This window comes from Acromyrmex echinatior, chromosome 8, assembly GCF_024713525.1.
Source record: "Acromyrmex echinatior isolate Ae372 chromosome 8, ASM2471352v2, whole genome shotgun sequence".
In the NCBI taxonomy this organism is placed as follows: Eukaryota; Metazoa; Arthropoda; class Insecta; order Hymenoptera; family Formicidae; genus Acromyrmex; species Acromyrmex echinatior.
In genome coordinates, this window is record NC_141859.1 from 6,515,376 (window position 1) to 6,532,443 (window position 17,068).

The following is a 17,068-nucleotide window of genomic DNA, read 5'->3' on the forward strand; positions in this document are numbered from 1 at the left end:
TTGTAGCGAGACTCGACTACAGCTAGAGAATGCATCATTGAAGCAATCAGCGTTATTCTAACAATTGAATCGATTCTCAAGAATTCTTGAGAATCGATTCAATTGTTAGAAAACAGCATCACTAGTTGGCGCTCTCATCACCAACTTTCTTTTCAATTCTTGGTTCGTTTAGGTTGGGCGTCGCATTCTTTCCATTTCTTTCAAGGAAGCCAAAGGAAGCCAACGTACACAAATAGCGATTCAAATTGCAATTCAGGTGCTTTCGAAGTTTTCTGATTAGCGAAGGTAAAGCATTTGTAGAGATTTGTAGAAAATATTTATATTTTACGGTGCAATTTTTTATTTGTTTAATTAAATATTCGTTTCGATATCTTTAACTTTTTTATCTCATATTCATATTCCACGTGGATTCGTAACCGTTGAAAGTTCGTTACAAGCCAATGTGATTTTTGAATCTTTTCGATTATTTGTATTATTTTTTATGTAAGGTTACATTTGTTATCCATTGTTATTTGTATTATTTTTTATGTAAGATCACATTTGTTATTTATTATCGATGATATATTGAAATATTTATTCAATATTTTGATTTGAAAAACTTGATAACGTACTAAATTGATAATCATGAAATTTAATAATTTACTGAGAATCACGAAACAGTCAGTATTGATTACGGGAAGAATCCAAGATATCTTTAATATTTATATATCTGAGTATTTTTTTCCATGTATATGAGTATCCGCAAAAGTGGCCAATTTCAAACGAATTTGGTACGTAAATTTGTGACGCAATATTTTCTGGCGGCAATTCTACTATTTGATAAATTTAATTCGAAGTGAATTTCTACTATTTGATAAATTTAATTCGATTTGAATCGACTTGATTTGTTTCGTTTTTGATGGAATTAAGCCTGATCTACGATCTGTTCTTTGTTTCCTATTTCTTGCTTTTTTACCTCTTGCTTCTTTTCCTCCATGTAATAGTTTTATTGATAATTATTTTTTGCCACATATTTCTTCCAAAGTTCGTTAATTTTTATCTCTGGCGTCAGAAAACGAAAAACGAGATAAGAGGCAAAAGACAAGATGTAAGAAATAACCAAAAGCAACAAACAGGAAATAAAAAGCACATTGTAGATAAGGTTCATTTTATGAACAATTAAAATTAAAATCCGCGATAACTCGGTAATAAAATTTAGGATTTATATTTTGTAGAAAAAAAAAACGATTTTGTAGAAAAAAAGTGAGTTTTCACATTAGAAAGTAAAAAATGTTGACAAATTTTTTTGGTTGTCAAGTCCACAAAGTAAAAAAAAATCGCTATTTTGTCCAGTTTGTAATTTTTTTATGGGTGCGTTCCACTTAACATTCGTAATGTTTGCGAGCATCATTCATTCTTATTGTTTTCAAATATTAAACAAAAATGAAATGATGCTCCTGAGTGTTGCGAATATAGTGGAACGTACCCTATACATAATATTTATCAGACTCATATAAACTCAAAAACCAGTAACCTTTCGAAAGTACAAATTTTAAGCTTCAACAATCTGTTTTTATTTAAATTTCGTTTATTTTTATTGAAATTGTAGTTGCTTGAATTTTTAATAATTGTAGCTGTTTGAATTTTTAATAAATTTTTAATAATTTGGGCATAAATTTTTGACTCACCAAATTTGGTTGGATCAACCAATATTTGGTTTAATCTCTACCTTTTTTATCTTCATTTCTTTTATCTTTTGCTCTTTATCTTTTTATCTTATCTATGTTCAAGTTTCTCTATAATCATATCTTTTTCTTAGGAAGAAAAATTGTTATAGAAAAAGAAAGAAAAAATGGGTAAGGTAAAAGCATTGAAACATAATGCAAATAAAGGAAAACAGCAATTGCATGAAATAAAAGGTGGTTCCGTAAAAAAGAACAAAGATTCCAAATTCAAAAATACATCCAAAGGTAAGGTAGCTTTAATCAACAATTCAATAGAAATGTATCGGAAACTTTCCTCAAAAATCTCCTCTGAAAATAAATCTTCAGATCAAAAGCCTGTTCCAAATAAAAAGATTTCAAAGAAATATTGGGATCAAAAGTCTTCTCCAAACAAAAAACAAAATTTCAAACAAAGCAAGAATTCAAACAAAGCACAAAAAATTGATAAGAAGACTTTCAACTCTAAAAAAGTGGAAAAGCAATTAGATAAATCTGATTCTAACACCATTGAAAGTGAGGATGATAGTTCAAATAAATCAGATGAAACATTTGAAAGCGATTCAGATATCCCAGATATTTTTGACAAGAGCTTAGGAGAAGATGATGAAGATGAAGATTGTGAAAAGGATGAGGAAGAAGAAGACACGGATAGTGATGATGAATCTGATGAAGAAGAGATGGACGATGATGATGGCAGTGATGAAGAAGAGATGAGTGAGCATAAAGGTGTAAAAATGTTTAAAGGTTTACAATCTAAAAATAAGAAAAATCAAAAGGAGGATGAAATCGAAAGCAATACAACTGAGAATACAACTGAGAGTGATGATGATGATGACGAGGATAATACAGATGAAGATGAAAATAAAGACAAGGAAAAGCAAAAAAAGAAAGATAATAGAATTACTAAAAATTACGCTGAAATCTTAGATCTTACTTCTGATTCAGACTATTCCAATGATACTACTGATTTTAGCGATGATGAGAATGCAGAATTAGGTACAAAAGCACTTTTGGAGCAAAGTATTGCAGACGACGATGATGATGAAGATTTTAATGGAGAAGATAAAGATAGTAGTGATGAAGATGATATTAGTAGTGAAGTTGAAGAAGACAGTGAGAATGATGATGTAAAAAAGGAAGCCAATGAAAATGAGAACAGTATTATACGAAGATTTAACATAACACAACAAGAAAAAGATGATATAGCAAAAAGAATTGTTCTCATTGATAATATCCCAAAAACAACGCCTAGAGCTGTGATAGAAAAAGTATGTAGGGAACATGGAAAATATCAGATATTTGAAGCAAAACCTTATCCAGCATTCTTTCTTGATGAAGAAGAAGATATGGAACAAATAGAACCTTTGGAATGGATAAATCGGGATTATCCACATCTAGAAACATTCTCAGTAAATGTCCTATATTCTAAAAGACGAAGCGCTCTGATTGCAGTGAAGTATATGCATGGACTGATGTTCGGAAGAAATTTTTTAAGTGCAGTAACTGCTGATAAAATTGTTCAAGAGCCTCCCCATGCTGTATATATAACAGATCTAAAAAAGAGTACGTATAATAAATCATTGTTGATCATTTGTCGTAATTATGTAGTATGGAAAATAATAATGGAATGATATTTTTTTAATATTTCAGCAATGCCTGACAACTGTATCTGGGACATGTTTAATCGATGTGGATTCATAATGCGTTTCCGAAATGTACGTGATTCAATAACGGGATTAAGTAGAGGATTTGGTTACGTCTCCTTTAAAACTGAGGACTCTGTAAAGACTGCTCTTACATATAGCAATGAAAAAATTGATGGATGGCGAATTAAAGTGATGCCATATCCCTATTGTGAGAAATCATTTGTTAAAAAATTAGAAAAAGAAACAAGACAAAGGAATCAACCAATTCTTGAAAATGGAAAGAGAATTCTTGAAAATGATAATCGATCATCGAAAAAGTTTAAGAAGAGTTCGGGAGAGCCTGCTAATGTAAATATTCGAACTATTCGTAAATATGTTTATTGCAAATCTTTTGATAATATAGTACATTGCAGATTTTGTTCAAATAAAGGACATTTCTTAAAAGTAAAGATAGAATTGATGTTGTAAATTCTTTTATCTTCTTTTTATAGGTTGAACCTGAAAGAAACATTAAGAAGCAAAAAAAGCAAGAGGAAGATAAAAAAAAGTCTACTGCATTTCAAGGTCAAATGGTCGAATTAAAAAATAAAAATAAGAAAAACAAACTTGATAAGAAAAACAAGAAAATGGCAGAAAAGCTTGCAGCTACATCTAAAAAAACAAAAAAAAATTAAGTTAATATTGTCATATTTTATGAATTCTTAGACATACTATTAATTTTTTTGACGTTTTTTTAACAATCGAAGATATTTTTCGAGCGTTCATTTAATTTTGAAAGAAGTATTGGCACTGTAATGATACTATAATCTGTAGAAATTTAATATTGTAATATATGTTATGGATTGGTTAGACAATTATCACGCGAGTTTTTATTTTCAAAAACATTGTGTTCATATCCGTTTAATATTGAAGAAAAAAATAGATATTGACAATGTTACAAGGGACACTACAGTTCTCATTAAAACTGTGATCACACATAATGTAAACGAGAATACCTCCAATATATTATATTTCCTCGTATACTGTTATAATGTAACTGCCATTGCTTTTTAATAAATAACGTTTGACAAAAAAGAAATTTACATTGTTTTTAAGAATCTGCTTTTTTTGTTAAATTCCTGATTTTACCATGTAACTGGGGTGGTAAATGCTGCATATTACTGAATGCACACTTTGAACAGAACCGTCTCGTGTAAAATATGCTGCATCCTAAACATACCGCGTGTTCGCATATACTGCAATCAGCGCCCAAGACCAAGACTTCGCCTTTATTTGGTAAACTAAATGGATCTTTCATAATATAACACTCTTCCGAATAAACGAACTGTCGAGCGAATGGTGGCCTTGTGCCTTTATAATCATAGCGCTCTTTTAAAAGACAAAAAGAACAAGTGAAAGTGCCACCCACGTTTATCGCCATCTGTTGACTCGTAGAAGCATCCTGTTGTGTCTGTTCATTGATACCAGGTTCGCCTATTGATGTGTCCTCCTTCCTATAAAGCAACAAGGAACAGAAGCCAAATGTGTTATCGAGTGTGAGCATAAATTTATTTTATATGTATAAATATATTACAATTTTATATTCTACAATACATTTATTTTCTATATAAGTTTGTGATATTTAAAAACGTCTTAATGTTACTTTGTATCTTTAGCAAAAATCATTTCTTTTTGTAATTCTTGAGGCCACCATGCAGGTTTTACTACTCTTACATTCATACCAGATACATTAAGTTCTCGGGCACTAAGAGATTCATTTATACGCATCAAGCCTAATCCGTATTTAGCGACGCATCCTCGGAACTTTCCTACCGCATTGCCAGATTCATTAAGAATTTTCTCATCATACGCAAACGGTTTATCTATAACGTTATCAAACAACAGAGGCATTAGGCGTTTCCTGACTACACCCGTGTGATATGTTCGCGCGGTTAATTCCTGGCCAATATAGCAGCCCTTGTGAAAACTAACGCCGTGTAAATAATCGCAATTGATCTCTAAGGGCAATGCTTTCCCAGGTGGTAAATCATGCATGCCTTCCCCTATTCCTAATTTATATCGAAACGCCTTATAGTCTCCAAGACTCTCTGATGGAGCTATATCAGCGTCTAGATGTTTAATTATCTCGTTTCTACTAATCTGTGACTCGACGAGAATTCTAAGACCAAGATCAGGTAATCTAGGATCTTCGTATATCATAACATTGTCGACAAACTTGCTGGTTTTACTGTTAAACGTGCCACATGGAAATATCATTCCTTCCAGCTTGAACTTTTCTGTCTCATTCACCGCAGCTCCATTATCGAGATATTTGGTGGAATTGAACATCGACCAGACATTGATTTTGTCTCCTACATGTTCTATATCTATTTTTCGTCTCACGCGATACATCTTCAGATGCCTCTGTAAGGAATCAACAATCTGCGAATCACATTCTATGTAATATAAGTTGCTTTCCTCACTCTTGTATACAATAGCATCACACATCACTCTGCCTCGGATATTCAGAAACAAAGTATAGATGCTAGGCGCCCCTTCGTCGAGGTGCTTCATATCATTCGTAATCAATCCCTGGAGGAAGAAAGAGGCTTCGTTACCGTTTACGCGCAGTATGCTCCTGTCAATCAAGCGTTCTAAGGTCTTGCCAATGACTTGGGTCGAACTGTGTCTAACTGTATATCGCTGGTGGCTACTGATCCTTTTATTTCGCTTGCACATGTAGAGAATGGAGCGACTAACGCGATCAAACATCATAGCGGGCGTCATATGGATTCGAATGGATTCTTTTAATGGATTCTTTTCTACGAAAAATAAACACTCAAGTACACTAACCTAGAACCGGCGTTGGACGGTTCTGCCTAACTTCCGAATATTTTAATTATTTCTATATGCGGCATAGCGCAGTATTGTATATGAGTTATATTAATCTTACATTTGTGCGGTGATTCAATTACGATTGTTTCAATCAGTTCCAATTATATGATCCAATATATGAAAAGGAACCCGAGCCTCAATCGTCCGCGCCTCGAAATCAGATCAGATGATCACGAGTCTTAGTTGCACTTTGTTGCACTTTCTGTACCCAAAATGAAATATTAGATATAAAATTGAAACGTTGAAAAAAAATGAAAGAGAAGTAATACAAAAAAATGTAACAGGATACCATTTAATGAATCGCATGTAATATTCTGACATGAAAAAAATTAACATTCGATAGTAAAAACGGTCGGTAATATTGACATTTTATTTACTCCCCCGAGATATATCTGCACTTTATAGTCATGAAAATTATATATTGACAATTAAGAATCAATATGTAAATTATTTAAGGATATATGTTACATTTAAAAACAATATTAAAGAAAAAAATATTAATTTAAAGAAAAGGAGATTGAGAAATAGACAGGGATGATCCGACATGCTTCATCAGGATTTCAACAATATTTCTGTGATGCATTTCATTTTATTTACTTTCTTCGTTTCTTAACAAAACGATGGTGATCACAATTAGATATAGATATCAGTCGTTCGCACTAAACAAGGCGATCGGAACTGTGTTTGTTTTTGCATTAATTTTTCGTCGCCATTAATCTTATAATTCATTTTCTGCTTATTCTTTATATAATTGTTCCATATTAAATGACGTAGGTGACATAACATTTCGCAAAGTGATATATACAAGATTATTGGTAGAAAATTTTTTTTGCAATTTTTTCTAAAAGTAGCAAATAACTGTGTGTGTCCTTTAGGTCGAGACTTATTTCCTAACTAAAGTTTAATGTCAATTTAAATTATTCTTTATTTAACGTACAACATTTCTGTCAATTGTGACAAAAACGAGTTGGTCCTTAAAATCGAGTTTTTACAGTGATAATTAAATAAATGTATCTAATATAAAGGAATTCAAATTCTAATTATACAAAATAGCTAACAAAGAATTGTAATTCATAATATGTGCAAAGATTAATATCATAATTTTTATTGTATATAAATAATTGTAATATCGATAAAAATAATCAGACTGATATATTTAGAATAAATCAATCAACATAAAAAGAACATTTCAAAAAAATTTAAAAATTTGACATATATAAGCTGTTTTAACATGAATTTTGAAGCGTCATATATGATTCTAGAGTACAGTAATGTGATCCTAACAGTTAATAGGGCTACTATCGTGGAACTTTCAGCGAACCAAATAAATTTTTTTATCGAGATACAGCATAATTTTAAAATAATATATTCGCAGTAGTTGTGCGATCAATCGATACACCAGTCTTCGCGCACGTTCATCATTGGAATTTCGATTAGGAGCAATATTCTAGTTGATACTAAATATTAATAATCGATTCGGAGAACCATTCACGACCATCTACAAATTTCATAGGGCAAAGGTTCTCAAATTTTCAACACGAATAAAACTTATGTAAATGTTGTTAATAACGCAGAACATAAGAAATAAATAATTTGTACTGCATTATACACACACACACATGCATATATATATATATATATATATATATATATAAAGTACTTAAAAAAGAAGAAAATTAAATCCAGTAATTACGCAATTTTCCAGGATTATTTCTCGGACTTGGTCCTTTTATTTCATTTTTTTTTCACGCTATATCTCCTATAATAATACGAATCTTTTTCTATCATTTAAAATAAAATCAACTGTAATTTAAGCACTGCTATAATAGGATGATTTGAAATACAACGTGCGCGTCATGCAAGATTTATTCTCGTATATGTTACATCGCCGTTAAGCGCACCGTCGTCGTCGAACATCGTCAAACAGCGTCATCCATCTTTATACAAACAATTCGTATACAGCCTGATCAGAAGGATCGGATGATACAAGATTAACGTGCCATCCGCTATTTACAGTCGACGAATACGATCCGTCGCGAAAGAAGATTCTCGGTCTTGGAACATCTTGGCGGAAATACCTCGTTATTGCACAATAATGTCAGAGTTGAGATAGACTTCGTCGCGTTAACGATCAACGCTCGAATTACAATTAATCTACGGGCTAATGATTACTTCGGTATTCTACATCGCACTATATATTACGATAAGGGGAGACTGGCCAGAACGTGCGCAATTTATTATTGCTTTGGCTATGATGCATAGTGTAATATCTTTATTAGCGTATTTTCTCGTAGAAATAATTAACGTTACGAGTTTGAGAGCGAATGGCGGAGCGAATCTCGTTTTCGCCATGGAAAGCCCATTTAAACGGCGAAAACTCCACATGCAATGAATCGGTGCAACCATACGGTTTTTATTTCTTTTTTTTCTTTTCTCTCCTTTCATTTATTTCATTCGAGTGAAAGAGTTACTGAAGCCTGTTCTTTTATTTTTCCGCTTTATACTCGCCGTTCATTTCGGCTTACGTACTCCAAACTTTAACTCCAAACAACTGTTCTACGTTACATTTGCCGTAAGCGTTGTCTGCAAGATGACGAACTGCAGACAACGCTGGATCGGACTACAAACAGAACGTATGCAGATCCATTCCAGTAAAAAGTAACTTTGTTACATCGCAATTGCCGCGATTCGCGTGGCAACAATCTCTGCTTCACGGGAATTCCGTTTCAAAGGGAAGAAGCGCACGGGAAACAATTGCGGCCGATTAATCTCACTCGAGTAGTCTCTGTTGCTTCTTACTGATTTTCGCCTGCAGCCGAGTATCTCGAAGAAACATTAATCGCTGTCGTAATGCGAGGGATTATGTTCCACAGTGTATGAACAAGAAAGATCATCATACAAGTCTGCGGCATGAATGTTAAGTTACGCGAATTGTATGCGCTGGTAACGTTCTTTCATACAAATGCGAGTAACGTTCTCGCAGTTTGCCTACGTATGTTAAATTGCACTGTCGCTTTTTGCACACGGACCGAAACGTTCTCACTCGTTCTTAAATGACAATTCCTACCGCGCGTTTCCTTACCTACTCCTCTCGGCGTTACCGTTTCGAGAATAAAATGTCTCATTATTTAAAGGAATTTCGAAGTATTTCTTAGTACTTCTTCTATCTTATTTTTATCGTGCCTTATCTATTCTTGTCTCACTGTCGAGGAATGTTCTCTTCAGTGCCTAACGTCCACTTCGTCTGTCGCCTGATTCTCCAATGTGCATGGTCTGTGAAACTCCTGGCCTCTTTCGTGCAGCCATTTATTTGCCACTGAAAAAAAAAATAGTGTAATATAATATTTGTGAAATAAAATATTAACTTTAACAACGTACCCCACTTCGATCCTGTAAGTACTGGACAAGCCGCGTGTCTAGTTTTAAAATCCCCCTCACCATTAGGCTTTAGATTATGCCAAAATGCCGCACTACCCTTTCTCGGCCAAAGTGATATGTTTATAGCGGTAAATACGGTACCGCCTCCTTGCTCAACATCACTCATCTGTAGATAATGAGACAATGTTACATAATCCCGAGCTGTCAGCGTGCGACAAATCAGAATTTAAACTTACGTAATACAGAACCGTTGCAATTCTGTTACCAGTTCCGAGGCTCTTGAATGCATTCGTCTCTTCTTTCTGTAAACGTAAAGTGGATCGAGTTAATTAACAGATGGCAAATAGCTGCAGAAGGGCACTCTTTGATTGGTTCTTATAGTAAATTTACCCTCGCAAAGTCGAAATGTGGCTCGTAGTGACCACCGATGCCATAATTAACAACCTGAAGTTCCTCTGCCGTCTCCACAGACATACTTGTCATGTGCTCCACGCGTTTACTCACCGCCGCTACGTGCTTATGCTCGTGTTCCTGGAGCCACGCGCTCTTACTGATTCTGTAATTCGCTATCTCTAAGGCACCAGTCTTGTAATTCTGCACCGTGGCGCGCTTAAACTGCAACACGTAATTGCCATTATCTTCAGGAATTCCTGTAATTTCGCGGCGCGCGGAAACAGGCGGTGTACACGGCGTCTCAGAGAAGACGTTCTCAGCGGGTGATAATTTCTGGTAAACGTAATTATTTACCCTAGGCTGAGCCATTCGCTTGATCGTCTCGATTTCCTCGTCGTAGATCACGTTGTGATAAACAACTATCCTCGGATCCAAATACGCCTCCTCCTCCTTGAACGGCGCGATCTTCAGAAAGGGAATTCCACGGTCGACGTAACGGCACTTAAGATTCTTCTCCACCTCCGGCGGAATAGATACTTCGCCGCGACAAAGCATCTCGTACCTCTCCCTCTCTGTCATTTCCTCCCACGTTTTCACCCTTTCCTCGGCGACAGTGAAGTTCTGTAAGTGCGATAACGAACTTTATGGACGCTTGCGGAAAACTGAGATTGCACACCGAGATTTTACATCGTCGAAAATAATGGGCGACGAAAAGTTCTTCGTTGTTTAATGGTATCTTTCGCGCTAATCGCAAGATAAATAGATAAATGACAAATTAATTTGCTATAATAAATCCAACAATTATTTAAAATGTATCCTCTCTCTCTCTCCTGTTACTTTCATTTAGATTACATTTCCGACAGTCTCTTAATCAGCCTAAATGGCTGATTCTAATCATGGTTTACCTGCTCAGGTATCGCAGTATCATCCTTCCCATCCTCGCCTCGCTTCTTTTTTGACTGACTCGCTTTGCTTTGGATCTCCTTTTGATAATACGCGCGGTTTCCCAACGCTCTCTCGTGTGTCGGCACCAATTCGAGCAGCTCGTTCGTCATACTCAAAGCACGGGCGACGTTACCTGGTTGGCAATAAAGATGGACATATTATGTATTTGAAATGTACTGCCAAAGGAATAGGCTTTTAGAAATTTTCTCGTGCCTTTCGCGATGTATACGACATGCATAATATAATTCACTGTTAGAACCTTGCATGTACGTCGAAAACGCCAAGTATTCCAGGATGTCAGGCTTGGAGGTGGTGGTAGCATTCTGTTCTTCTTGTAAGCGGTCCATAGCCTCCTGCATCCACAAAACCGTGTGATAGTAATCGCGATTGTGATAAGATTGTCGGCCCAATTCGAAGCAATCGCTTGCTGAAACGTGAAATTATCCCACGTATATAACGAAGATGAAAAATAAAGAGAATTATTTATATTATAGACGCGAGAATGCATATATATATATATACAGTCGGCGTTCCATTGAATCTTCTTTTTCCACGAGGCAATCTGGATTGTGTTCCATTGAATTTCTTTCTATTCGCAGCAAAGAGCACACGGAAGCGCAGGTGTGGCATATATACTGATAGCGAGAAAAGTGAGTTCGTTAATTAATTTTCTTTTTGCGAACCGCAAAGCGCGCTTTTCATATTTCTTTACACCGTAAAATTCTCCGACTCTCGCTTCTATTATACGCTTTTTTTCATACCATCAAAAATGAGCGGCATATAATACAATTTATTCTTATACTAGTGATTCTTTGTGCTACAATAAACTCGCTCTTCTCGTTAAATTTGCCATCACGTTAGGGAAAATACGGCCTTTCGCAACAGTTTCGTGAACGTTCCTATAGAAATTTTAATTGAATTCCCCGAGACAGAGGAATCGGGCACGTTTCCGTGCTGTGTTAAATAATTTCTTCAGATACAGATTGATATTTACTTTCGATTGAAAGGATCGTTTGACGTGTAAGGATTCCGAGATATCTATAACATAAATTGAGTCATACAGTTTACACAAGAAGAGATGTCATTCGTACCAGTCAATCCGGTGCTGTATTGCACTCCATTCAAGACACCCCTCGCAACTTGTGCGGTTTCAAGCTTGTACGTGTCCTGCAGCCTCATCAAAGCGACTGCGGCCCCATTCAGGTCCTCGTCGGTTGGGAATTTTAGATCACTCCTGGAATTCGTGATGTTCGCGACGAAGGACTTGCCGACGTCCTCGGTTATCAGTTCCTCCACCTTTTTCCAATCGGTGGTCAGCCGTTTGACCAGCAGATAAGCATTTATAGGATTCGATAGGTACTGCTGAATGTTCCTGGACGCCTCCTCGTGTTCTTTCGCATAACCCTCCACGTTCCTGAAAAGAAACGTTTTCCATTAACCGGAAAAAGTCACAGGAAAAAAATTTAATTAACCCTTCAGCCATTCGTTTTGTTTAAATTCAATTTGAAAAACAATTCACCACAAGACAGAAGCGTAATAAAATATGTAAAAGATTCACATGTGTGTAACTTTCGCACAGATGCGATTGGATACACATTTCTATGTTATATTTATATAATATAATATAATAATATAATATAAAATTATATTTTCTACATAATTTCTTATATTATGTTATATTATATTTCTACTATTATATTATATAAATATAAGAAACACAAAAATAATTACTTTCATTTAAGTTTAAAATTTCTCAAAAACAAATTCTTTTATTAATCTATTATAAAAGAAAAAGAATTGATTTTAATGATTCATAAATATATTTAAATATCAAACGTTCGACTGCGGAGATGGACTTATGAAATTTCTATTAAATTATTAATGCTAACAAAAGCGTGATAAAATAACCACGGAAATCAAAGATCATTGATATTAATCTGTCCTGCTGCTGTTTACAGCTGCGGGAATGAAATCTAGATTTAATTGAATTGTTTGCGTGGGATCTAATAACACAGTGGAATTTATTAAGCAATGTTTGAAAGCTTCCTTCCTAGATTATCCAATCGGTCCCTTTTTGCACAATTCGTGTAATATTAATGTCATGACGCATGATTTTCAATTGAATTGGTCTTTAAACAGCGAATTCAATCCACGAACAGAAATCAGAGATAATCTCGCACGCTCTTTGACAACTTTAATTAATTCACGCTATAGCCATCAGTTTTTTTCGAAATCAATGCGCTTTGTTCCGTTTAATTTTCTATGGCCATCGAATTTTGTGTAGAGAGGCCTTTAATATGCAATTCAACAGTTTAACCGAATGAAGCAAAAAATTTAGTTTCAAATTGACTTTTAAAAATCATAGATGAGAGAAAAGACATTTTGTACGTAATCGATTGTACAGAAACGAAAATGAGACCAAACGTAGCGAAGATGAGACGACAAAATCGATTTAGACAGAAGCTTAAGATTTATCTCATCGCTGAATCGGTCAGATAAAAAAAATATTATCATTCCGCTTAAAGAATTCCACTTTCCAATTAATGTGGCAGGGTATCCGCATGACTATCAAGTAATTTGAAGTCGCGCGAACGAAAGAAGAATAAGAAAGAGGAGAAAAAGAGAGAAGTGGCGATAACTTTTCTTATCACCACGAAAAGGGGAGCGAGGTGGAACATACCGTTCCGTCGTTTCCAATTGCAATCGGGGTGTGATTCTATCGCGATATCAACCCCGCGGCGAACGACGAAGACGTTTCCGACACCTGGCGACACCATTGTCCTCGACGATGTCGCTCGACAACGCGGCGAGACGTCCTCTCGAGAGGAGGAGGAAGAGAGACGACTTATCTCTCGTCGCGAATCTCCGGAATAGACGTCCCTGTCGATTCGTTCTCGCATTTAATATATAGCCGAGACGCGGAAGACTTTTTCACGTTAAAAACTCAAAGATGGTTTTTGTCTGATCGAGGCACTTCTAGCATCTCACTCTTGAGGAAGAAATCATGACAAGAGCAGTATCACCGCGGGAGAAGACATAAGTCAATCCTTTCACGAATCGGGGAAACTAATGATTTTCTTTTCCTTTATAGAAATACATCAAATCGAGAGAGAGATATATATTTACTGCACTTTTTGTAATAATTCTCTCTGTAAACGTTGCTGTAAATTAACGAGTGCAAGGAAAACACAATTAGGTTGAAATATTTTAATATTTAGCTACGTCTGAAAATAATTTTGTTGGATAATTAAAATAATTACGTTAGTAATCTTAAGCACGGTGAACAATGCTGTGAAAAGTTTTGACATTATAACAACCAGTTTAAATGTTCTAGGTCCAACAAAATTATTTTCAGATTTGTATTTAGTTAAATTTTTACTTCAGTAAAATCATCCTTTCCACCGGAAATAACGCGTGGCTTCGTCGAGATATTTGATTCACAATAGTAGATCTTCATGGAAAGAATGCTTTTGCTGTATTTAAACATTAATTTGGATCTAAAAATAATTTTGTTCGACTATCAAAATAATTATACATAGAATACTCAAGCATAATGAACAATACTGCAAAAAATTTTAACATTCTAGCAACTAGCTTGAGTTTTACATATTTATTTGATGCTTTACAATAAACAAACTTATTTTCAGATCTAGCTAAATTTTTTACAAAATCGTTTTCTTTCACGCTACATTGTGGAAAAAATATTAAAAAATTTCTTTGTGGATTATAATATTTATTTTATTGAATTAAATCTTTATTTAAATACGGCGAAATAAAATTTTATTCCTAACAAATTTTATTTCTTACAATTAATAACACATATTTTGCAGAAATACTTCGTTATCATAGTTCTCAATAAAATTTTCTCGTCACATGTATATTTGCTTGCAAATATTTTTCTTAATATTAATTCTATCTCGATTCTCATCCATTCATTTCTCTTTCTCTCCCTCCATAATTTCTCTTTTATGTGAAAATTATCTTGATATGCTAAAGGAATTCAGCTATCATGCTACTTCACATGCAATCATGTTTCAACGATGTTCACTACGATAAAATCACATCGCGGTTATTACAATGAAAATCGAAACTAAGAATGCTACGTGGATCAGGGTGGTCCAGCGTTAATGGAGGTATATAAACGAGTCATATAAATTACGGGAAATAAACGCGGCAGATGCACGTGACTTCTCTCTCTCTCCCTTTATCTCATATCTCCGCGACGTACACCTGACATTCGCAGCTGCCGCAAATCGCGAGCGGGTGCCGTGTGCGTTTCGCGTCGAGTACCAATCGGTATGGTCCGAATAAATCCGGGCCGTCAATAATCAAATACGCGCGTTGCGTCGCGTTGCCGTGATGGATCTTAATCCGCCTTATGGCCTCATCTCTTAAGGGTGAAATGCATGCGCGCGCGCGCACGCATTATTTATGATCGCTTGTGAATCGCGGTAAATCGATACGATAAGTATAATTAATGAGTAGGTACGAGTACATACACGGGATGTATCGGCACATATTGTTCAAAGTACACGTTTGCTCTCGAGAATCGTAATAATTTTTCATTAACACTCCGTTGCTCTCTCGAGTCGGCAGTAATTGAAACGAAAGGGACTTTATGACATTTTTAAAGGGCGATTTACATTGGGATTAATACAGTGTAAATCGTAACAAATAATTCGACTACAGTCGAATGTGGAGAGAATAATCGATTATCAATTTCTTATAGACTGTTTGTACTGTTTTATACTGTTTGTACTGTTAGAACTCAAAGGAACAATCGTAAATCCAATCCATTGAGTTAAATAACTTTTTAATTTTTTTAAACTTCCATCTGTGTCAAAAATAATAAATTAATCTATTTCTGTGGTCAGTTTCAAAGTAAACGTTCGTATTAGTGTATGTACTTAGTAAATAATAAATTAGAGCTGTATTAGTATCTTAAGACATTATTTAAGAGAATCTTGAAATAAAAACGGACTATGAAAGCCTAAATTTAAGTCAATTTAACATTTTTTTCTTAAGTTTTCTTGATTTTTTCTTTAAGTTTAACTCCATTGTTTTAGTCAAATTAATATATATTGGATAACAGCATTGACGACCTATAGATAATAAGATTGAAATAACTCAAATTGAGTATAACTTAACGTTAAGAATTTAACAGTGTATTACACAATATTACTCTCATTGTAAACAGTCTATTATGCTTCGATAAACTATCGAGGCAACATAAACGATCTTTCCATTTAGAACTGGTTGTTCAATCTTCAGATAAGCTACGTGATAATTTATTTACTGAATAAACAAAAAAATAAAAAAATAAGAACATAAGAGAATAAGAGAGTAAGGGTGAGTTCAGACCTAGAAAAGCAGAAAACACAAAAGCAGCAACCAATCAGAACTCGCGCTGGTAGTCGCTAGTTTCGACTTCTATACTGTTTACTATCATCGCAAGTTTTGATTGGCTGCTGCTTTTCTGTCTAAGTCTGAATCCACCCCAAGAGAATGAGCTGAAGTTTATCGAAAGGTAAAACAACCCAGCCTTAATTATTCAATCGCATTGGAATGCAAAAACTGCGCGATATGGAGATTCCTCTTGTCAAGGAAGAGAAAAATGTACTATATTTTCCATTTTTATGTCAAATGTGAACTGTGAACGATCGTTATGCTCGATAGGATTAGTTCTCCTGGGAAGTGGATGGACTATCCGAGCGATTTATCTCAAACGTACGTCGCACAATTCACCCCCGTAACGTTACGATCTGGGGAGAGGTATTCGTTACAGGGAGAACGCTTACGGCTAAATGACACGTCTCGATACGGCTTTATTAAAAACGGTGCATCGTGCGAAAGACAGGCGCGGTCCCTCTTTTCCTCTCTCTCTTTTTCTCTCTCTCTCTCTCTCTCTCTCTCTCTCTCTCTCTCCCTCTTCGCTCTTTCTCTTTCGATAACGATACAGTTCTTTGTATCGCAGCGCCGAGCCAATAACGAAAGCCGTCTCGTTAGCGCGATTTTTCACCCCGTTCCTCCCTAGCTGTCGTGTCAGCGCATTCTCGCAACGGCCGCGCGTCGCCGACGACAGATTTTAATTAACGATACGCGCGCACGAGACCGGCATGCCGGTGTGCA

At 35.2% G+C, this 17,068-nt stretch overlaps 3 protein-coding genes across 5 annotated transcripts in view; 1 reads left to right on the forward strand and 2 right to left on the reverse strand.

The window, feature by feature from the left end:
* The first annotated feature begins 33 nt into the window (after positions 1–33).
* Positions 34–4,427, forward strand: LOC105144470 (uncharacterized). The gene is made up of 5 exons (XM_011053387.2): positions 34–285; positions 1,799–1,949; positions 2,031–3,266; positions 3,354–3,697; positions 3,841–4,427. Exons 2-5 carry the CDS (start codon positions 1,832–1,834, stop codon positions 4,021–4,023), a joined length of 1,881 nt encoding a protein of 626 aa, XP_011051689.1. The 5' UTR covers positions 34–285; positions 1,799–1,831; the 3' UTR covers positions 4,024–4,427.
* Positions 4,428–4,875: 448 nt separating this feature from the next.
* LOC105144471 (iron-sulfur cluster assembly factor IBA57, mitochondrial) lies at positions 4,876–6,437 on the reverse strand. 3 transcript variants are annotated; one of them, XM_011053389.2, is made up of 2 exons: positions 6,282–6,437; positions 4,876–6,145 (listed from the first exon to the last, which is right to left on the reverse strand). In XM_011053389.2, the coding sequence occupies exon 2, from the start codon at positions 6,113–6,115 to the stop codon at positions 4,988–4,990; it is 1,128 nt and encodes a 375-aa protein (XP_011051691.1). In that variant the 5' UTR covers positions 6,116–6,145; positions 6,282–6,437; the 3' UTR covers positions 4,876–4,987. The 3 variants fall into 3 exon arrangements, with proteins under 3 accessions (XP_011051691.1, XP_087264813.1, XP_011051690.1); XM_087408687.1 differs by having other exon boundaries at positions 4,876–6,166; XM_011053388.2 differs by having other exon boundaries at positions 4,876–6,150; positions 6,282–6,436.
* A 355-nt stretch (positions 6,438–6,792) lies between these two features.
* PH4alphaEFB (prolyl 4-hydroxylase subunit alpha-1) overlaps positions 6,793–17,068 on the reverse strand; it is a 105,451-nt gene continuing 95,175 nt past the window's right edge. Inside the window, exons 4-11 of the mRNA XM_011053384.2 lie at positions 12,031–12,353; positions 11,199–11,366; positions 10,900–11,072; positions 10,349–10,615; positions 9,992–10,216; positions 9,838–9,903; positions 9,602–9,767; positions 6,793–9,539 (exon numbers count right to left, since the gene is read on the reverse strand). Coding sequence (XP_011051686.1) covers positions 9,445–9,539; positions 9,602–9,767; positions 9,838–9,903; positions 9,992–10,216; positions 10,349–10,615; positions 10,900–11,072; positions 11,199–11,366; positions 12,031–12,353 — 1,483 coding nt within the window. The 3' untranslated portion in view covers positions 6,793–9,444. The remainder of the gene's footprint in view (positions 9,540–9,601; positions 9,768–9,837; positions 9,904–9,991; positions 10,217–10,348; positions 10,616–10,899; positions 11,073–11,198; positions 11,367–12,030; positions 12,354–17,068) is intronic.

Bases quoted from the DNA above. Each gene is read 5' to 3' on its own strand.
- LOC105144471 (XM_011053389.2), bottom strand. From the start codon at position 6,115: ATGACGCCCGCTATGATGTTTGATCGCGTTAGTCGCTCCATTCTCTAC.
- LOC105144470 (XM_011053387.2), top strand. From the start codon at position 1,832: ATGGGTAAGGTAAAAGCATTGAAACATAATGCAAATAAAGGAAAACAG. The intron at 1,950-2,030 runs GTAAGGTAGCTT...ATAAATCTTCAG, and splicing joins ATTCAAAAATACATCCAAAG to ATCAAAAGCCTGTTCCAAAT. The intron at 3,698-3,840 runs GTAAATATTCGA...TTCTTTTTATAG, and splicing joins GTTCGGGAGAGCCTGCTAAT to GTTGAACCTGAAAGAAACAT.